General features: G+C 41.4%; 1 protein-coding gene across 5 annotated transcripts in view; it reads right to left on the bottom strand.

The window, feature by feature from the left end:
* Positions 1 to 22,657, bottom strand: part of L3mbtl3 (L3MBTL histone methyl-lysine binding protein 3) — a 102,455-nt gene that overhangs the window by 43,700 nt on the left and 36,098 nt on the right. For all 5 annotated transcript variants that reach the window (XM_021221353.2, XM_029533048.1, XM_021221351.2 and 2 more), the window contains 6 exons: positions 22,390 to 22,474; positions 20,861 to 20,952; positions 18,426 to 18,530; positions 13,919 to 14,054; positions 12,525 to 12,616; positions 10,036 to 10,187 (listed from right to left, as the gene is read on the bottom strand). In XM_021221353.2, coding sequence (XP_021077012.1) covers positions 10,036 to 10,187; positions 12,525 to 12,616; positions 13,919 to 14,054; positions 18,426 to 18,530; positions 20,861 to 20,952; positions 22,390 to 22,474 — 662 coding nt within the window. The remainder of the gene's footprint in view (positions 1 to 10,035; positions 10,188 to 12,524; positions 12,617 to 13,918; positions 14,055 to 18,425; positions 18,531 to 20,860; positions 20,953 to 22,389; positions 22,475 to 22,657) is intronic.

Raw genomic sequence — 22,657 nt, forward strand, 5'->3', positions numbered from 1 at the left:
AAAAAAAAAAAAGAAAGAAAGAAAACAAAACAAAACAAAAACAAAAAAAAGTTGCTAAAGCCCAAAACTTCAAAGGCAGAAAAAGTACAAAGAGAGCATCATTTCCAAGAATCACAGGAGAAAATCATATGAAAGGAAAGCTAAAATTACTTTAGCATCTCTAAGGCACGTGTGCAAAACTACTGTCAAAACTCAGCATGCTAGAGTATGCACGGAAGTCAGAGAAATAGTGCAGGGTCATGGGGGATGGGAATGTTCAAGGAGAGAGTGCACATTAGTGTGTGTGTGTGTGTGAGTTTATTTTACTGTTTTAAGGAAGTACCAGAAGCAGTACGTTCCCACTTTATATTTTAAAGTTTAATGCTAGTTATGCCTCTTTGTTCCGTCCCCCACCACACACACACACACACACACACACACACACACACACACACACACAGAGTATAAACGGATTTATCCTATAATGGAACAGGGAAACAATACTGTTAGATACTATAGTACTATAGACTAGCAAAGGCCCAGTGCACGTGGACACGCATGTATAGTAACTGCATGCTATTTCTGTTCCCCTTTAGAATTACAGACACCAGAGAGTCAAACAAGCCACTTCCTCCTTGCTCTGTCCTGCCCACCATCTTTGCTGTAATTAAGCACAGATTGACTATATTCAGCACACAGAGCTGGTGCTTTCAATTCCGTGCACCTAAGCACATTTATTCTGTGAATCCCTCACCTCAGCATGGAACTCGTTTCACCCATTTATCTACGCAGTCATTCTTTTATGTATCAAGTGAAGATAAGATGCTAAAAAAGTAATGTGTCCAGCCAGCAGCACTGGACAGACCCTGAAGACATGGCCACAGTCAAGTCAAATGTAAGTTTCTTGCTTCTAATGGCCCTTACAACATTGTAGAAAGGAACTGTAGAAATAAAAGATAACTGTCTTCTGTTTCTGCAGAAGGTTGGAGCCCAGGAACCCTTAAGATAACAGATCCAGAGATGCTTAAGTACCTTATATAAATGGTGGGGCATTTCATATTCTGTATTGCATTCTCCTGGGTACTTAAGTCACTCCTAGATTACTTACACTGGCTAGTACAAAGTAAACATTTAGGGAATTGTTATAGGGCAATGAATTATGTTAAGCATGTACACGTTTAGTATTTATGCAGCCATCACAAGCCTAATTAAATTTATGAGCTGTGGTTGGCACAAAGGAAATGCAGATGAAGTAAAGGAATGGATTGAGATTGGAAAGGTATCCCTTTATATAGCCTAGCCAAGGCTGCCTCTTACGAGGCATTATGTGTGATGAGAGAGAAGTGAGCCACTCAGACACAGACAGGAAACTTCTGTCCACGGGTTGGGCAGGGAGACCCTAGTAGTGGTGTGTCAGGGATAGGAAAGGATGGACTAGAGGAAGCAGACAATACAAAATGGTGTCAGAATGGAAGGACAGTTAGTATGTAACAAAGTGTAGGATTTTAGTCAAGAGTGATGTAAATAAAACATTGTGGAGGGTGTTCTACAAAGAAGGAGCTTAGCCTGATTTATATCTTTTTGTTTGTTTGTTTGGTTTTGGTTTTTCAAGCCAGGTTTCTCTGTGTAGTCCCGGCTGTCCTTGAATTCACTCTGTAGACTAGAGTGGCCTCAAACTCAAGAGATCTACCTGCCTCTGCCTCCTGCATGCTGGGATTGAAGGCGTGTGTCACCACAATCCAGCTCCTATTTATGTTTTTAAAGTAATTATTTTAACCATTATGCAAACAGGAATTTATGCTGGAAGCCAGTTAGACGGTACCACAAATGACCCCAGAGGGTCACAGTGAAAACAGAGAGCAATCAGGTTTGGGTGACCATTGTAAACAGAGGACTAAGAGTGTTGGTCAGTAGTTTAGCATAGGATGTGAGTGAACTGAGGAAGTCAGAACACTACAAGGTTATATGGATATAGGCAACAAGAATGCACTGCCATTTCCTGGGCTAGGGGAGACGGTTATCAATGCCTCTGACATTTCAAGTGGCAAGTGAGAATGCCTGCTCTGAGCATGTTTAGCAAACGTGTGTTAGGCAAACAAGAAAGAATGTCAAATAAAACCATGGACACAAAAGCCTGGAGAGAGAACACACAGAAAGAAGATCAGGGCTCAAAGTATCCATTCTGGCGTTATCAGCATTTGAGCTGATACTTAATCACCTGAAGAAAGGGACAAAGTCTATGTCGGGTGACTTGTAAGTGACGTAATAGAAGAAATCAACTGGAGTCAGTGGTGTTACAGATCAAAGGAGAAGTGAGGGATAATCATGAGAACTGTCAACAGAAACGTCTCTAGTTATCAGTGACAAACAGGACACAAAAGCTAGAACAAAATGGAGTGAAGAATGGCGTAGATGGTGACAGAAAGCATATTGACTTAAGAAGTTCAGGTATAAATGGAGGCAGCAAAATGAGGCAAAAGAGAGCAAAAGTGAAGGTTTGCTTTATTGATAATTGAAAAACTGAAAGACGTGAAGTTGAGTACATAGGAATTTTCTATTTTCTAAGCTACTTTAAGTTTAAAATTACTTGAAAACATTAAAAAACAAACAAACAAACAAGTACACAATAGCCAGAAAAGAAGGAGTTGTTGAGCAAACTCTGTGATGTGGGCATCCTGTATGCTAAGGATACATCCTATGTGCTAAGGATACATCCTATATGCTAAAGACACATCCTATGTGCTAAGGCTACATCCTGTATGATAAGATACATCCTATATGCTAAGTATACATCCTATGTGCTAAGGATACATCCTATGTGCTAAGGATACATCCTATGTGCTAAGGATACATCCTATGTGCTAAGGATACATCCTATATGCTAAGATACATCCTGTATGCTAAGGATACATCCTATGTGCTAAGGATACATCCTGTATGCTAAGATACATCATCCTGTATGCTAAGATACACCCTATGTGCTAAGGATACATCCTATATGCTAAGGATACTTCCTTTCTGCTAGGGATACATCAGGTTTTAAATCAAATCTCTCTTCCCTCATATGTGCACTGGTAAAAAACAATTCACCAGAGACCATGATGTGTGGGTGCAGGGGACAGAACAAAACTTAGAGTCAGGGTAGGGCTCCCAGGGGATGGCCTGAGCTAGTCACCCAGGTGGAAAGCCGGAAGGTAAGTCACGTGGGAGACATATACTTCTCATTGTTTATTCTCAGGAAGAAGAAGAAGAAGAAGAAGAAGAAGAAGTAGGAGGAGGAGGAGGAGGAAATGCAGTAGTCTGGAAGAGTAGGCAAAGGCAGGCGAGGACTGAGGGTCCAGCTCACCTTCACATTAATAGCCATAAATGCAAAGTCATAGCAACCAGCACGTGACACTCATTTTTAGCTATAGGCATTGGTCAGGCATAGATACAGTAGGCAGAAGTGGATTCAACCCAGACTGGCATGGAGTCAGGCAAGCATACAATACATAGACAGAGACCATATTTGCCAGGGAAGAGTTCCAGTAAATCTTACAGAATGACAAGAGGCCTATAGGCACACCGCAGCATGGATCTTAAGACGTAAGTTAGACCCTTTCCACACCCATGCTCACAAAGATAATAAATGGAGAGAGACAGACATACAGAGAGACAGAGACACAGAGAGACATACAGAGAGAAAGAGAAAGGAGAGGAGAGAAAAAGAGAGACAGACAACTAGAAGTTCACAGCCAGGGAGTAACACACATTGGCATTACCAATCAGGAAGAAAAGCTGGTAAGTAGTCAAAACCAAAGAGCTTTCTAAGAAATGTACTAAGTGAATGAGGTTAGCATAGTTTCCCAAGGGCACATTGTCAACAATAGCACATACTGAGACAGAGAAAGCACAACTTCAAGCTGGCTTTCCGCAGAGCTTACTTCAAAAGAAAATACTTTAACTTCAGGCTGGAGAGGTAGCTCAGCAGGTAAGAGCTCTGCTACTCTTCCAGAGGACCTGGGTTCATTTCCCTGGAACCCATAAGGTAGCTCACGACCACCTAGAACTCCAGTGCCAGTGTGATCTGACGCCCCCTTCTGGCACCAGCAAGCACTGCATGCACATGATACACAGACATCACATAAAAAGCTAGGTTAATATCCAGTTTATCTGTCCTCATGAAACACTTCTATTTCTGCAGCCTGTATGGACTGACTATGTTGCTTCCCTTGTGATACGAGAGAACACTGTTCTTCTCGTCATTTATGACTATGCTACATTCCCCTACTCTGAAGCCCACATTTTAGAAATGTCAGAAGCATGCTTTTTGCAAATCATGTGTTGCATCAGATGAAAAAGTTGCTTCTTCTCTGAGCTTCACCTAAGAGAGAAACCTAGAGATAACACGCCACACAACTGGAACGTGCATCTGTTCTGACACAACTGGAACGTGCATCTGTTCTGACACAACACTTCTCCTCTCTAAACCAATCTGATATTAAAATGAAACTGAAACAATTTCCTTTTAAATCTGCATTAAGCCTTATAACTAATGTACAAAGCAAAATTATATAACCAATATGCAAAGTAAAATAGCGTACATTTTTACGCAGTAGTACATAATATTTCAATATATGAAGTAATTATTCTTTCTAAAACATTTGTGTCATTCTACACTTTTAGATGACTATAATGTTTTAGTCGCTTTTTCTTTTTACAATAAAAGCACTTTGTAGGGGGAACAAAAGGAAGTAGTACTTATAAATAGCTTCATAAAAAATAATAAATATACAGTGGTTCAATTCTTTCTCTTGTCAATCAAATGTAACTGTAAAGTACCTGCCAGAGTCATGCTGATTATTTCAAAGCAAAAATAAATATCACTAACTTTTGATTTTTTTTTTGATTTATCTATAAATTACAACTAAGGAAATCTACACAATACTGCTTATTGCCTAAATCTAACATGAAGGCTATCATATGTATATATTAAGTCACCATTGAAGATAAAGCCACCATCTTAATAGAGAAGATAAGCATAGTTCACTCTGACCCATTTTTCTTATACTCTGTCAGTAGCAAACAGCGCCCCACTCAAAAGCTGGAAGGCTCCAAACTCATTTCCTTTGCCACCGAACAAGTCATCTTAGTCCCATCCAGTGTTCAAAGGCAGACATGTGACAACAGGAATAATAAGGAGCCGACCGGCACCAACCACTTTTCACTTCTCCCTATCAATACTGGGCAGTCCTGAAAAGCTCAGAAAACAAATTCACCAACACAAAAACCCCTTAATATTTATGATTTAATTATAAAGTGAGCAAGACATGAAGATCATGTTATACAAATACAAACAGGCTAAGTGAGTACCCCAACCCCTATGGTTGAAAAGAAGGAAACGTGCTTTGTTAGTGGTGGGCATTTGTTTAGCTTAGACTAGCCTTTGAACTTGCGGTGTAGAGAATAACTTTCACTTTTTGATCCTCAAGCCTCCTCCTCCCATGAGATTAGAAGTATGTATTATCATGTCACAGCCAAAAACTACATCAACTTACATGTGTATGCATAAGAGCCAAGCAAGGATATTTCTTCTTTTTCTCTGTGCTGAGAGAGAAGATGTGATTAATGTGACCAATCATCTCGTGTCAGATAGCTACGCTCCCGTCACAGTGCTTTGAGACCTTCTTCTAGCCCAGAGACTACACTTCCCCTATGGAAGGGGCAACCAGGCCTCAAGAGTTAAGTAAGCTACTCAGTGAGCAGGCTGCCAGTGTCCACAGAGCATGCCTGTGTTTGGCTCACCTTGGCCAGTGATTCACCATCCCCTCATGTGTAACTCTAATCCCATGTCTTCTGAGAAACCTTTCTCCATGAACCCTCCAGTGAGGTTGAATCAATCCTTTATTGCACACGCCACAGAAGACAGCAACAGATGGTGTGGGGTGGCGGGGGGTGGGGGTGGGGACCACAATGAAACACTAACCACCAATGACTGAGGGCACATTTCTCTCCTATCTTAGATCACAGGCTCCCAGTGCCAAAGTTCAAGACTTAAGTTCCATTCACCGAATGCCCTTCTGCAACAACAACACTCAGCACGCTTCCAACTAAACTTAGTAATAAAAGTTCATCACCTCTGATACCACTCTAAGGCCCATGCTACAAATCAGTTAATATTATATGAGGGGAAAACTAAAGTTATTATTATTGTAGATTTGTAAATATCAAAGAGCTGGACCCTTGAGGCACAGTTTGCAGTGACGCAGAAACAGCTGGCGAAAGGTGGTGTCTTCCACGTCACTAATGTGATGCTCCCCTTTTTACAGATCTACTCTTGGCTGACTTTTGCCCTAACTCACCAAGAGATCCATCACACCAAAATGAAACCCAAGAGGCCGAGGCCGCAGCTCCATGCACTCTGGGCTCTGTGCTAAACATATTAAGTCCTGTGGTCATCCTGTCCTGGATCTGGGTCCCCAAAGACACGATCACACTAAAACAGCATTTCTTTCCAAGGAAAAATATTTCCCAGTGCCTGGGGGGGGAAAGAAGAGGAGAGAATTCTCATCGTCTGTTCTGTCTCTGGAACCCAGTATCAGGCAGGAGGAAGGGAAGAGGGAAAGAGGCTGTGTGTGCAATAGGGGGCACAGTACAGTATTCCCAAGGTGCTTCTAACAGCCAAGACAAGGCAGAGGTTCCTTTATCTTGTACTCTTGTTGTGGCCATTTCAAGTTTAAAACTAGAATTTGATCCCTTTGATGGAGAATCCCATAGACAACAACCAAACCCTCTTCTAGGAACCCAAGGTCACAACACTCCAGCTACCTTACCTTAGCTTCTGCTAAACTGACTGTCTGGACAAAACCCCTCCTCCAACCAATTGCTCATCTTAGCATCTGTTAAAAGATTCGCTTGCGTAAAACCTCCCCCTGCAGCTGCAGAACAAGTCATACAGGATGTGGTTTCTACCTTTAAAAACCCCTACCCGAAATACTTAGTGCTATCTTTGGGTCCTGAATACCTGAGTGCAGTCCAAGCCTACTGGAGTGAATGAAGACATTCAATGTGCTAAAGGTTGACTCATCTCTGGTAGGGTCCTAGTAACAATCCTCACTTTCCTTCCTGCATCTTTATCTTTTAGTTTTTTTATTTTTTGGTTTTTTCCGAGACAGGGTTTCTCTGTATAGCCCTGGCTGTCCTAGAACTTTGTAGACCAGGCTGGCCTCAAACTCAGAAATCCGCCTGCCTCTGCCTCCCAACTGCTGGGATTAAAGGCATGCGCCTCCACTGCCCGGCTTCCTTCCTGCATCCTTAAAGTAATGTCTAGTTTGAATATTCTGTGATATTTAAGATTGCCCTCGAGGCTAACAACCATCAGGAAACCCAGAGGTATATTTATATTTTATTTTTAGCATATACTCTTTTCCTTTCCTCAATCCTGCATACAATTTCCTCATGTTCCTTTTTAGAAGGCAGAAATTCTTCATTACAACTAAACACACAATATCTTGATGTAGACAGCCACACGCTTTCCATTCCTGCTGTATAAAATGGAATACAGAATCTCTATACTACGGGGTTGGGGGCTCTCATTTCAAAACTACTTTAAACTAAAAAAGGAAGGGAAATATGTAACCTCAATTGCACACCAAAGTAATTTATGCAGGGGAAAAAAAAAATCCCAAATTCAAAGACTAGAGAAATAGAGACAGTCCAGCACACTTAAGCAATTTTACATGTGCCTTAGTTGCACACTAAGGAAGGGAACACATTTTCTTTTGCTGATGATTAACAAAATATCGTTTCATGTCAATAGAAATATAAGTAACCCTCAAAGGACACCCCAGTCTGAAGATAACGGCATTAGTGTATGCCTTTAAATATGCAGAATCAGTTATACTGGAGCGGATTTCCCTTTGCGTTGTTCAGAAGGAAGCAGGGCTCTATCTGTTTATTCCCCAGGGTGCCAAGGCTTCCCGTGCTCATTGCTGTCTTCCCGAAATCCGTGTACAGAGTCAATGCCGTACTGAAGAAGTAATTATGGCTTTAAAACACTGTCATGTACTAGACAACAGCGGCAGGTCGATCTCTGTGAGTTCAAGGCCAGCCCTGTTCTACATCTCACGTTTCAGGAAAGTTAGGGCTATGCGAGGAGACTTTGTTTTAGAGAGGAAGCAAGCAAACAAATGACGGTAACAACAACAAATCACGGTGGCCCTTACATGTCATACAAGGAAACATCACTTCATTTGGTCTACGTCGAACAAAAGATCAAGAGGGCCACTTTTTGTAGATGCCAGAGAGATAAAGCACATGTTGCCGCACACACATGAAGGCGAGAGTGTGGAACCCCAGCACGCACATAGAGCCAGGCGGCTGTGGCACCCAGCTAGTAATCCCAGCCAGCACTCAGGAGACAGATAAACTGTCCTCCGTGCAGGATGGTCAGTTAGACCAGCTGAATTAACAAGCTCTACAGTCCAGACTCTACCTCAGAAAACAAAATGCAGTGAAGGAGGAAGACACTGACTTAACCCTGAAAAGCAAGTGTGCGCATGCACACGCGCATGCACGTGTCTGTGTGCTCGTGTGCACGCACGCACACACACACACACACACACACACACACACACACAAATGCACACATGGAAAAACAAGTTCAGTGATTCCCCTTCTTTAACAATTCAAGTAAAACTGATATCTAAAAATTCAGTTTGAGAATTAATCGGAATTATTGGTGGATCTACTAACTATATGGACTAAAAAGTAATATATAATAGATATGAACACTTGTCACTAATTCTGACAACCTGAGCTCAACCCTTGAGCTCACACCAGCTGGGACTGACCACAACATGGTGGAAGGAGAGAACCAATTCCCAAACATTGTTCTGTGATCTCTATATGCACTCCCCTCAATCAATATGTAATACATTTTTGAAGAAGGAAAAAAGTGATTATATTCATATCAGTTAATATTCACTTATATTATCAGATGTATTACACCAGTCATAATACATCTGATGCCTCTCTAAATATTCTTATTTCACACTTTCTCAAGACAGAAACACTTCAGAAATGTTTTACCAGAAAAATCAATTCTAGTGATCAGCTGTGTGATCAAATACCATGGTTTAGGCCGAGGCTATACTCTAGAGGTACAGCACTTGTCTGGCTTGCCAAGAACCTGGGTTTGATTCCTCACACCAGAGCATGTAAAAGTCAATGCTCTATTACAATGACTTTATAATTATATTTCATAGGATGTCGTTTTCATAGTATGATGCTCTTACTATTGTATATAGTATAACTAAAAATGGTAAGATAATATAATAATAAAAACATATTCCTCAAATGACATCATTTGTATTCAGCTATCTGAATGGTTCAATTAGCTGAGTATAAATATCTGGAAAGATAGTTAAAATTCCCAAAAAGTTATACAAGACTCTCAAGATGAGGAAGAAAGCGAACCTGTGCACGGACACGGAGGCTTGGGCTGGGAATCCAGGGATACAAATTTTACGTTTGTCAAGTCAAATACATATCCTGAGTCATTTCAAAGGATTTAATTAGAAATAGATCGTACTAGAGATACAATGTGGGTGGGGCATGCTTAAAAATACAATATGGAACAAGCTTACAAACCTGAAATAGGAAAACGTGGAGCAGAACTTTGATTTAATTTTTCTTTTTCTTTCTTTTCTTTTATAGTATTTTATTTTATTCGTTTGTGTATGGGTAATTTGCCTGCATATGTGTCTTTGTACCGTGTGTGCAGTGCTCAGACACCAGAAGAGGGTACTTGACTCCCCAGAAACGGAGTTAAGGGTAGTCATGACTCACACAATTCTGGTTGGTCTCAAAACTCCCTAGGTAGCCGAGGATGACCTTGAACTCCGGATCCTCCTGCACCACCTCCCAAGAGCTAGGCTGATGTCAAGTCTACACATAGTTAGAACTTTTGGGCTTGTTATGAACTTCATATTGCCCCTCATTTTGAACTGTGTACTTATTTTTTCCCCCTAGGTAAGCATTAAAATTTCAAAAGCGTTGTAATGGAAACTGTCTCACCAATAGTCATAGCTCTCATCCCAGTTGTCAAAATGTACCAGGAAGCGATTGTCCACCATATCTGTTACCGTAGCAACACAGATGACAGAAGGGCTCTTTTTGTCTGCAGCCTCGAGCTTCATTCCAACTCGAAAGCCTGACGGGATCACTGTCTTTGGAAACACGCAGATTTAATTAAAGATGAGCACGCACACTTCAGCAGCAAAGACCTACACACTCTGTACCCCGCTTCAAGGACAGGCATTCACAGCTTCATTCACCTCATTTAGAAATGCTATGGCCGCCTCACAGCAGGGTTGCTTTGTACTGGCAACAAAGACAAAACAAAGCTCTATGGTTACATTCAATTAACTGAGCCTCTGAACTAAACACCCCCAACCTTGCAGAGTTTAAAATAATTAATTTCAGCATGTGCTTTAATACCTTAGTTAGGAGAAGGATACTGGGCAAGTTTGATTCACCACATGGCTTATTTGGCCTTCTTTTCTTTGATTACAGATTGGACAATGAAAATTATTTCACCGAAAGATGCACTTAATTTTCTTAAAAATGGGGAGTCATTACTAATTCACTTCTAGCTACGTGAACATCTCTCAAGTACTCTACAGAAAGTAGGTCACCTTCCTATATGAAAAGCTTCAAGCTATTACAAGTTTGGCTTGCTCCTACAGACAGTTCTGTTCACAGCAGCTGCAGCGGAGCCCCCTGTTAACATACACTGTCATTAGGAATAGTAAGTATTTGAAGGAAATCCACATAGTATCAGCTATAAAAGTTCTCTGAGCCAGTGCTCGAGGGACACCAATGTGTAAGTAACCCTCACAATTATTTTTTGTGGAAGAATATCGTAATCTCAGAGTTCGATACTAGAATATTCCTTATGTCAGCCACAAAACAATGTGTAAGTCATTTCTACCCTCCAGTGAAAATCCTTCATTTCAAAGTGAAGCATATGGGTACCACTGTAATGCTTTAAGCAAGTAAATGTTACAAAGTAAAACTATAAAGTAGAGTTGCAAAAATGTAACCAAATATATCTGAAAATGTTGTTAAGACCTGAGTGAATTAAATAGGCACATGCAAATAATATACAGAGCACTTAACATACATTTGAACCCTGAAATTACATATTTATAATATTTATCACATAATTTTAATATCTATTTATAACCATAAATATCTGACTATTCTGAGGTGGAGAATGTAGAAATAGAATTAACTCTCCAATGCCAAAACACAGCCTAAGATTAGGTTGTATGCTAACCATGTCTAGACTATAGTGATGGTTCAGGGCAGTTTATTATGACGTGATGCAAGTCATCATTAGAGGAGCAGCCATGGGGCAGAGACAGCAGGCTGTTGAGTTTCCACCCAACTGAGCCTCCTCCAGGGATATCTTGTCAGAGAATACATATTGGGGGGAGGGGGGAGACACTTACATTCCACTGATTAAGCTGTCTGCCCAATTAAGAGATAATAAAATAGGCTGACCATATTCTCTCTCTATCTCCTTTTAATCTTTAATTCGACCTACTTTATGTTCAATTTAATCAGAGCATATCTCTTCCATTAGATTTGTACCCTCAAAACAGCTGCCCGATATCACTGCCCAGAAGGAAGGTTTTCCCTGATGCTAATACTTGTTCCATGTGGAGGGAACCCTGATAGTGATGCTGCCGCCTCTCTGTCCTCTTTACTCCCTGCTACCTAAAGGATGAATCCAGGGAAGGAGGCTGCTCAGATTCTTCATAGAGACCCAGGCGGCCGAGACAGTCTGTTCTACTGTCCGCCGAGGGAGGGCACGGGGAAAACCTTGATTCCAGGGTTCAGAATCATGAGGTTCATTTATCTGCAGTGATAGGTTGCATGTGCCCTTGCATCTAGTCCTTGTGAGCTATAAGAGTGACATATTTCGTTTGCTCCAATTAGATCACATCTTGGGGAGGGAAGGGCGTAATGCATCGGGACATCTTGGATATGCCATGGAGTGAAAACACAAAGACAGACAAGAAACAGAAAATGCACCCACATCTGCTTTTGCTTTTCCTACAAAAACCGTGGCCACCAAAGGTATAAGTCGCAATAAAGGCATAGCAGAGTCCCTAGTGACCTCCCCCCAGCCACTCAAACAGGGCTACATCCATCACACCGTGTGAATTCCGGCTGAACAGCGCTCCTAACTAAATGAAGGTAACAGTGTAATGTTTCAGCTGATTTTATTTGTATCCATCTTCATTGTAAGTCACACCTGGATTTCATATTATGTTGTCTTCTACCACTGAGTAAGACAACCATAATATGCCTATAAAATAGACATTTATTCATGAAGAATTTAAGCTAATTTTAAAGTTTAATTAAGACATGGGAACTCTACTTACCAAGGCAATAAAATTTATTATAGTTCCTTGTTATAGCTTGTAATTTATCCTATGAGACACTTAAAAAAAATCACTTTTATTCTGAAAGAAAAGTACTTTAGATGCACTTACTATGTTCTGATTTTCAAATAATGACTTGGGAGCAGCCTGGGCTTTGCAAGTCTTAAGGTAGGACTGCCAATTAAATTCTTCTTCTTTATACCCTAGAGTAAAAACACATGTGGATAGACTTAGGAAAATTACAAAGAACCCAAAGAACCACCAGTCTTACGGCAATCAAATGGCTTTTTTTTTTCAATAAATAAAATTTTAACCCATAATTTATAACTATATTATTTTAGATACAGGTGGCGTTTATCTTTAATTTTTCTCAATTCTAAATGGATAAGTGTACAGGAAAGGAATAAGGAAGGAAATGTATTTGAACCTGGCATGCTTTGTGGGGTCAAGCTCCTTCTATCAATGTCGTAACAGTTCCTCGGAAGTAGGACTGGTAAACCAGAATAATAACCCCCTCAGTTCCCTCACCCAGTCTAATTACAGTAAGAGGCAAGGCCTTGTCTAACTTTTCCATTTCCTTACATGAAGTGAATTTTTAAAAGGGCTTTTATATTTCTCAAAACCCCACATTATCTTTAACCTTTAGTTAGAACTATAAAGTAACATCTTTGGGGCTGGAGTGTAGCTCAGTGGAAGAGCCTGTGACTGGCTGCAGGGCCCTGAGTTCTATCCCCCAACAAATGCAGGAAGTTAAAAAAAAAAAAAAAAAAAGGAAATGTAATTAAATCCATAGGGATGGACTGAAAATGATAATATCTGCTTTTCTGGAGATTTTAAAAATAATTATAAAGCAGGTTTAAAAAACCTCTGGCAGATTATAATACAAAGAACTCTTTTGGGTCTGGTGTCTGTGCCTGTAAGCACTCAGGAGACTATAGAGCTCATTTAGAGAAAAGGCTGCGTGTCTCAAAAATAAAAATAAAGAGCAAAGAACGCCACGTGGCTGGTGGCATAAATCAGTGGGAAGAATTTGATTCACACGAATGAGGCCCTTTATCTTGATCCCTATCTCCAAAAAAAAAAAAAAATTATTAGCCCAACAACTATGCATGGTAATTTTTAGCAAAATATTTTTTCAAGCTATGGGTTTCTCAGCATTCTTTCTCTTTCTCTCCCTACCTGTCCCTCTCCCAATGAAATAATGTCTACCTACTTTAATCTATCTTGGCCTTGAAATTACATAAAAGCCCAAATTAACTTCTAACCAACAATCCTCTCACCTTGCTACTGTAAGATCCCCAACTCAATGTGTTTTCTTAAAAAAAAAAAAAAAAAAAAAAAAAAAAAAAAAAAACAAAAAAAAAAAAAAAAAAAAAGAAGCATGTTTTACATCATGAACAATTAGCTTGAATTGATCATCATGAGGAATAACCCCTAAAGCTTCCAAGTTAGCATCTAAGAAAGACTGTACTGAATTTAAAGCCTGAGAGAAAACGCAGCAGCACCTTTAGGAGGGCGGAGCTTGTGCCCAGTCTTCTCACACCAGCCTACTGGGTGAATGTCCAGAGCATCTGCATTTACCCAGAAGTCATAGCAATCAGAGTAACCGTCAAAGTGAAGCTTTATCCTATAGCCACAAACCTGAAACAGGAAATCAGGTAGAGTAAGTTAAAATACGCACGTACACAGATACGTACACATACAGATACACACACAGATACACATAAGACATATACATACCAACATATACATACAGACACACAGACACACACAGACACACTGACACATACACAGAGAGACTTATACAAATCACATATACAGATACACACAAACATGCAGACACACATAGATATACATATACACAGAGATAGACATGCACACAGACACAGATATACATATATATATCTATATCTATCTATCTATCTATATATATATATATACATACATATGTATATATGTGCATACGCACACACACACACACACACACACACACACGCACACCCCACAACAAATTCGCGTAGGTATCACATGTGACATGCACTTAGGGAGGTTAAGGGGATGATGGCCTTGGCTGTAAGGTGCTTGTCACACAACGGTGAGGACCCACAAGAAGCCGGAGGCTTAGTGCAGAGCTAGCACTATGGTCTCCCAATAATGAGTCATGGTAGTTACTGTCATGGAAAGGCCTCTATTAAGGGCATTCTATTATAATTCAAGTGGCAGACCAAATTACACAAGGTGAACCATTCTGTGGAAAGACTATGTGTCCTTATATATGTGTGTATCTCCTGTATCTCCTTCTAAAAATGTATGGGCACTTATACTCATATTTCCATGGAGATAGATAGATAGATAGATAGATAGATAGATAGATAGATAGATAGATAGATAGATATAGATATACACATATATGTGGTGGACGTTGTACATCGTGGTGCGGAGCCTAGTGCGCACCACGATGTACAACGTCCACAAGCAGATAATTAGAGTATTAAAGAATATAATAAAATATTAACAATTATTTCTTCTGGGAAGTGGGAACCAAAAAAAAAAAAAAAAAAGGGAGCAAAAAAAGGGAATAATGTCCCTCATGTTACATTTTAATTATGTCCATCAATCTGTAGCATATACAGATTTACAGTTAAGCCCACTTATCCCAGAATCTGGAGTCCTAGGTGACACTGGGGTCCCTGAGGAATGCATTGTCTCAGGAGGGCAGAGGGCTAATTCCACCTCCACCACCTCCTGCCCAGAGGGCTCAGAGGTCTCTTGTCCCCTGCCTAGCCGGCAGCTGTCCCCACTCCCCCCATGCAAGCTAAGCTCATTTAGAGCCTCTAGTCCCTTGTGGTCAGGACTGAGCCCCTCCTCAACTCTCTGGTCCTCTGCAATGCTGTGCTTTGGTAAACAACCTCTTATATTCTCAGCTTCCCTGCCTAAAGACTCCTCCAAGGCTTGAGTCACCCGCGTGCACTATCTCTTACCCTGGTCACCTTCAAACACTTTTATCATGTCCCCTCTCACCAAGACCCTGAGCCCCGCCTGGGGCCTCCTCTCCAGTCTGAGGACTTGAATATCTTTTGCTTTCTCTTATTTCCTGTGTGTATTATATATGTGTCTCTGGGTGTGCTATGTGAGCCCACGAACCTGGGTCCCACAAGGAACTGTCATTCAACTCCTGCATTAAAGGACTAACCCTAGGGGGATGGACTTGGCCTTTCCAACTTGCTAACCCACCTTTCCCAAGCTCCCAAGCGTGCACCCAAACCTAACCTGCAAATGCTTCTGGGACACATAAATAAAGTTGATTTCCAACGTTCACCAATTATGTGCCTATGAATTCACTTGCTTGTGGAAACTTTTCTAACCTAAAAAAGTGTGAAGCCAGTGGTAATAAGGCAGGACCTAGCTCCTGTGAATGAGGCCCCTGTATGCTGTCTGTTTAGTACCTTTTTTTTTTTTTTTTTCCCCACATCTTCTTCCTTTCAGTTGGTGATTTCACTCATTAGCCTCTAACTTCCCAGAGTGCTATGCAGAGGCAAACAGAATCGTGTTATGGGAGCTTCATTTATGTGCGCACTGCAGGGTTTGCTGGTGAATGAGAGCTCAGTTTTTACAGAACAATAATATAATAACCAAGGAGTCATTAAAGAAAAACAAGTGTGTGTGTGTGTGTGTGTGTGTGCTGAGCAAAGTACTCTTACTAGAGGAATCTAAGCCTGCATTCCCGCAAGGTGCAACAGTTTCCCATAAACTAAAATGAGGGATACATGGATCTTGAATAAGAATAGTCTCAAGAATCAACTCCCTGCTGGTGATCCCAGCACTCGGGAAACTGAGGCAGGAGGATGTGCAAGGTGGCTGGCTATAGTCTATACATTAAGACTACTTCTGGAAAAAAAAAAAGAAAGAAAGAAAGAAAGAAATTCAACTCTGGTGGAATGCTGGTTATCTCCCCTACAAAAGAACGTCCCTAAGGAATCTAGAATCTTCCTTTCTCATCATTCCTGCCAATCCTTTCAGCCTCACCACCCCCCGGAGCTACCACTCTCGTCCTTTGATAATTATTCAACACCTGTGTCTTCCCCCCCTGCTGTGCTCAGGGCTCCACCTACCGCTCCAAGGGAGGGGCTGCTCCTTGGAGGAGGAAAGCCCCAAACCCTCAGGTCTCAGGACCCCCTCAGTTCTTTGGGCCTCTAGAGGCAGCGGAGCAGATTAAAAATAAAGGCACAGCTGTTATTCAGCCTTAGGTAAACAAATCCTCACACATTCTTGGTGAGATTTAAGAACTGACAAACTCAAGGCCATCTAGTTAACGCTAAAATGGCCTCAGGAAGAGGAAGGGACCAGCAGGACTGACTTCCCTGTCACACAGTGTCATAAGCCATGTCCTCAACACTTCATTCTGCCACTCCAGGTTGGTTCTTACAGATCTAGGAGCAGAGACGAGACAAGACGAGAAAGGCTGTTCATTCAACAACATAGTTGATGATATGGTGTGGACACTATGCAGAGTCAGGATTCAAATTCATCCTCCTCCTGCATCACAGAAATAGATGCAATTCAGTTGCTATCAACATGTCATGAACAGCCAATGCAACGTCTCCACTGTTGCCACCATCGTATAAAGCCTGTGCCACCAGGGTCTGTCTGATCAGCTGTTCTTTTTTCTTCTTCCATCCTCTCTCAAAGGCCCCAGTGAATCTCTTGCATAAGGTCTGTTGCTGGTGTGATTTTTGTGGTATTCCTCAGCCCTGATGACTAAGATGCCCTTTCACCACAAAACCCTTTCAACAAGACCCAATGGTAAATGTGTATGTATGTCACAGAAGCAAGAGCCAGATTATGCATGGTGTAACATTTACATGTCCAGAAGAAAAATATCTGTATCTAATTCGTTGTGCAGGGAAGGTATCTAGAAGCAAGCAAGAGCTGTAAGGGTGCTCTCTAGACTTGGGCAAGAGGCAGGTGGGACAGAGATCGCTACTCTTAGACTCTGAAATCTGAACGAAGAGCAGACAGAGTTTACAATTAAAAATCTACACTAAGTAAAATAAACCTCTAAAAAACCAGGAGTTGGGGGCTGGGTATGCAGCTTGGTAATAGACTGCTTGCTTGGCATTCTGTGACGCTCAGGGTTCTACTACAAAGAATAAATACAGGAGTTAAAACCCCGCCCCCACACTCTTTCTTTCACACACACACATCTCTTAAAAACTTTTATTATTTACTGGGTCTTCAAACTCAATCCTGTCTACAGATCCTTCACTTAAAACACCCAGGCCCAGGGCACCATAGCCTCACCTCCAAAAGCACCTAACACTGCAGCTATTTATTTCCTCCCAAGATCAAGATCCTATATGCAAGACAGCCAGTCAGCACTGGGCAAACACTGAGACCGTGCTCCTTTGAGGAGAAGGTTTTAAAAGATCCATAACCTTAGTTCAAAGGAAGGAGTACTACCACAGGAGGAAAAAGAAAATTTAAAAGTATTCTCAGTAATATAATGCGAACACTGTGTGTGTGTGTGTGTGTGTGTGTGTGTGTGTGTGTGTGTGTGTGTTGGCATCCTTCTTCTTGAAACCTTTGCACACAGAGACATTCCAAGATACCAATTAAGTATGTACAGCTATATATAAGTGTATGTATGTATATGTAAGCAACATACATCGCATTGGTTGCTTAGCACTGTGTGACGCTTTGGGTTCCCTCTTCGGAACCATAAAGAAGTAAATAGAGGAGTTAATTTCCATCCCAAAGTCCTTTCCTTCACAGATAAATGTCATATCAGTTCCTTTTGTCAAGGCACACACAGTATGGCAAAGTCTATAGTCTCTCAAAGGCGTCACGCCTAACCCCAGGTGCACCATCTGGAGAGATAATATACCTTAAAAAAACAATGCTAAGCATCATGCCTCACATGATGTAAACACTCAGCCAAGGACATTTTTCCTCATCATTAAAGCCCCATGGTCATCATCATTTTTTCCAAAACAAATACAAGGCGGAGCTCACCTCAGCCACAGTAAGGACGCAGTACATGGCCTGGTGGTCAGGGTCCACGCCTTCTAGCTTCATGCCCACTTTGAATCCATTTTTGTTGTATGGGAAGGATTGGTGCTGAAATGCAAAGCAGTAGTAGCTTTACCTCACCCACAGGACTAGCTCCAAACGTGACCAGTTACCATCCTTAGGGCTGCGGACGTGACTGAGGGCAAGCTTCCCTAACACCAGCAGGGTCCTGTGCTCCTTCCCGACCATCTATCAAAGATGACTCACCAATTAATAAACTACTAAAAAGTCCCAAAAGAAAAGGCCTACTGAACAGTTTAGATGAATAGACACAAAGGCAAAAGTCATCAAAAGAAATCTTCATCTTCTTTTACATGTTTGAAGAGACAGTCAGCTTTGCTGGTCAGAATCACACAAGATTTATTCCCGGGCTGGTGAGATGGCTCAGTGGGTAAGAGCACCTGACTGCTCTTCCAAAGGTCCAGAGTTCAAATCCCAGCAACCACATGGTGGCTCACAACCATCCGTAACAAGATCTAACGCCCCCTTCTGGAGTGTCTGAGGACAGCTACAGTGTACTTACATATAATAAATAAANAAATCTTTAAAAAAAAAAAAACCACTAAAAAAAAAAAAGATTTATTCCCATTTGTCTATCTACAAAGAGCTGATCCTTCTCTCAGCAAATAACGCTAGGGAGTTATCTAATGGACATATTCCTACACATGCAAAAAGTCAAGCGTGTGACATCATCTACTAAAGCCTCTAGCAGAAAACTTAAAAACATATCTGTGTGTAAAGAACGAGTTAATTTTTTATGGAATAAATGTAAGTTTAAAATATATATATATATATATATATGAAAGGTGGAAGGATCAATGACCTGAAATGAAATAATCTCCAACTGTAAAATTAAAATTATAGTCTAAGCTGGGCGTGGTGGTGCATGCCTTTAATCCCAGCACTCGGGAGGCAGAGGCAGGCGGATTTCTGAGTTCGAGGCCAGCCTGGTCTACAAAGTAAGTTCCAGGACAGCCAGGGCTATACAAAGAAACCCTGTCTCAAAAAAACCAAAAACCAAAAAAAACAAAAAACAAAAAAACAAAAACAAAAAAATAATGATAGTCTAACAATGTATAGGTCAGCCATTGCCACTGGGTAAGAGACAGGGCAGAAAGGTGCATATAGCATTACAGGAAGGAAACACAAGAACTAGCAGCGCCAGCCTGTTGGCAGAGACAGATCTGGTGCTTAGGGAAACAAAGTGACAAGGGGCACACTTTACTGCCTTTTAATACTGACAATTTGAATCATATGATGATGTATTACTCTAGTAATTTTTACAAATGTGAAAAGGTGGGATGGAGAGGTAGTTCAGTATGTAAGAGCATGTACTTCTCGTAAGAAGGATCCAATTTCTGTTCCCAGTATCCAGAGGATCTTGTGTTCTCTTCTGCCTTCTGCAGGCAACCACCCATGAATATGAACCTGAACTTATTATTAAAAATAAATTGCTTTTAAAAACATAAGTTAGAGGCAGGTGGATCTCTGAATTTGAGGCTAGCCTGGTCTACAGAGGGAGTTCCAGGACAGCCAGGGCCACACAGACAAACTCTGTCTCAGGGGAGTGAAAAATCTATTATGTAAAGAACCAAAGGTACAGAAAATAATTATCCAGAACAAGCTGTAATTACTATTACATTTGAATTAAAATTCTCAATGCTGATGCAGTTCCTCTAACGTTGACTACACTTTTGTTCATTCATAACTAGAAAGAACTCAAAAAAGTGACTTACATGGGAAGACAGAGAGTACAGTCTGTGTGCCAAATCCTACTCACAAGAGCTTTGTAAATACAATTCTACTGGGGGACAGCCATTCCTGATAGGCAATTTACCTATTACCTATGACTACCTTTATGCACATTATGGAAAAAGTTCTATTGTGGCAACAGACTCCAGATGCCCTTTACAAAGAAAATCCTAACTTAATCTGGGGTAAGAGATCCTATGCAGAGGTACACTTACTATCTACACTTTAAACTGATTTTAAATGATAGGATATGCTCATCAGGAATATTAGGTAAAGCATTTTAATAGGATGTATAGCTCAATAACTCATTCTTGATCCCTCATAATTAGACATAAAATGTATCTACTAGTTTCTCAGTAGCAGTATTCCTATAATGCAGAATGAGGGAAGCCCTGTAAATACTGAGGGGAAATTGTGAGTGTGTATGCATGGGCACGCATGGTGCCGTACACACTAATAATAATATAGCTAATAACAGCTGCCTTGTGCATGAGCTTCCACATGCATACTCATAATAAAAATATGTCCAAGTCACACTTGCTGCGCAGATAATGGAATGACAGTATGGACCTAGACGAGTTTCCAACCCTTTGCCTTTATGCATAGCACTGCGGAAGGCTTCTTACCTCTTTGAACAGCTTCGTAGGCACAGCCACTGCTTTCTCCTCCTCCAGGTAGGAAGCCCAGCACCAAGTCTTCTTGCCTTTAGGAGGCAAGCCTGAAAGACAATGAACCAAATAAGAGGCTTTCCAAAGCTACGAAATCAATGAAATAAATGCCCCAGGACATGGCTCTTCTGCAGCCACTGGGGCTTCTGGCTCTTCCTTTCCATGGTTGACATGTCCCTCTTTTTCTGGTCCCTCTTCTAGAGGAACAATAACTGGGAAGTCAATGAAGCACGAGGGAACACACTTGGCATACATGAAAAGTCCTGCAGGACACCTAGAGAAGCTACAGAAAGTAAAATCGTACAGAACCGACATGGTCACGTGTTGCTTGTTCTCACGTCATGGACAGCTGGGAATAGGAAAATGCACTGAGTGGTTATCCAATATCTGCTAATCTTGGAGATGAAATAAACATTGATGTGGTGACAGGTGGATTCATTAGGTATAAAACAATGCATATGTGATAAAGATCAGAAGCCTCTGGATTAAATGGCTCTGGATCAGAAGGTGCTGGCATGGGGGATCAGGGTCGGGCACGTGACAGGCTCACTCGCAGCAGCGCCAGAAGCACTCGTGAGTCCCCAGGGATGTGTAAAGCCCATTTGGAGCACATAACCAAAGGGGACGTGAACGTTTACGGAAAAGAAATACTGAGTGGTGTACAGGAGCCACAGCTTCGGATCTCACCCTGAGAGGGCTTTCGGAGGACAGGAGAGAGAACCTGAAGGGAGAAGAAACTCCATGCAGCGTGACTACGGGATTTCATTTACTTCCCTTAGTCACCCAAAGTCTGGACCAACCAGAAAAGTATCTTAAAGCGCCTAGCTGTGAGCTAGAGACAGGTAGAAATATTTCTAACTCCTTCTGGGAGATTAGCAGAATAAAGAGTAAGGAGTGCTTCTGAGCACAGATGCGGGGTCATGGAGTTCACAGCCCCGCCAGGTTAGAGTGTAAGCCTGCAGGTTGGTAGCTGGGCTCCAGCAAAGACCCAGCAGGGCACAAGCATCAGGCCATGTGAAGAAAAGCTGAGAGGAGCTTATGTGGAAATGACCCGAGAGCCAATCATAAGAAGGAGGAGAGTTTATCCAACCAACCAGCAAGGAAGAAGGCCTGAGAACATCTGGGTTTATAAACTCTGGCTTTAGGGAAAGTGGGAAGAGACAGGGCCACTCTGGGAACATGTGCTTGAGAGAACACAATAGAACATGTAACATCTTAGAAAATGGGTAGAGGGGCAGAAGCAGGAACTACCATCTTGATGGAGATACTTGTAAATAAAAGAAGGTATTCCATACATACATGATAACTGCTTGAAAATTAGCTAACTTTCCTAAACTGCTACCTCAAACCTTCGTTTTTATGGAGAAAAACCACACCAAAGAGAAACTCAAAGAATTCTCTGTGACTGAGGAGAACAATAAAAAACTGAATGTTCCCATGATGCATTTCAGGGCCACTGAGTTACAGCAACTTTTCCATCAGCTCACCCTGCTTTAAGACGGCAGAATCCCCACGTCTTTTCCTTCTGGCTCGCTGAGAACCCCTCAGGATCCTTCCATCTTGTTTGTTCTCCTAGAGTGAGAAAGAAAAGTTTTAAATTTACAGGATCATGAGGTTGGGTCTCCGGGACAACGTTGAGGCCTATCAAAAGGCTTTTTGCTGTGGATCCGTGTTTCGGTTCCACTTCCTAACTCTTAAAGAAACACTGTGGTCCACTTGAGAGCACATGGGTTTTGAACTGAGTCACTGGAAGGG

Source organism: Mus pahari, chromosome 21 (genome assembly GCF_900095145.1).
Source record: "Mus pahari chromosome 21, PAHARI_EIJ_v1.1, whole genome shotgun sequence".
Taxonomy (NCBI): Eukaryota; Metazoa; Chordata; class Mammalia; order Rodentia; family Muridae; genus Mus; species Mus pahari.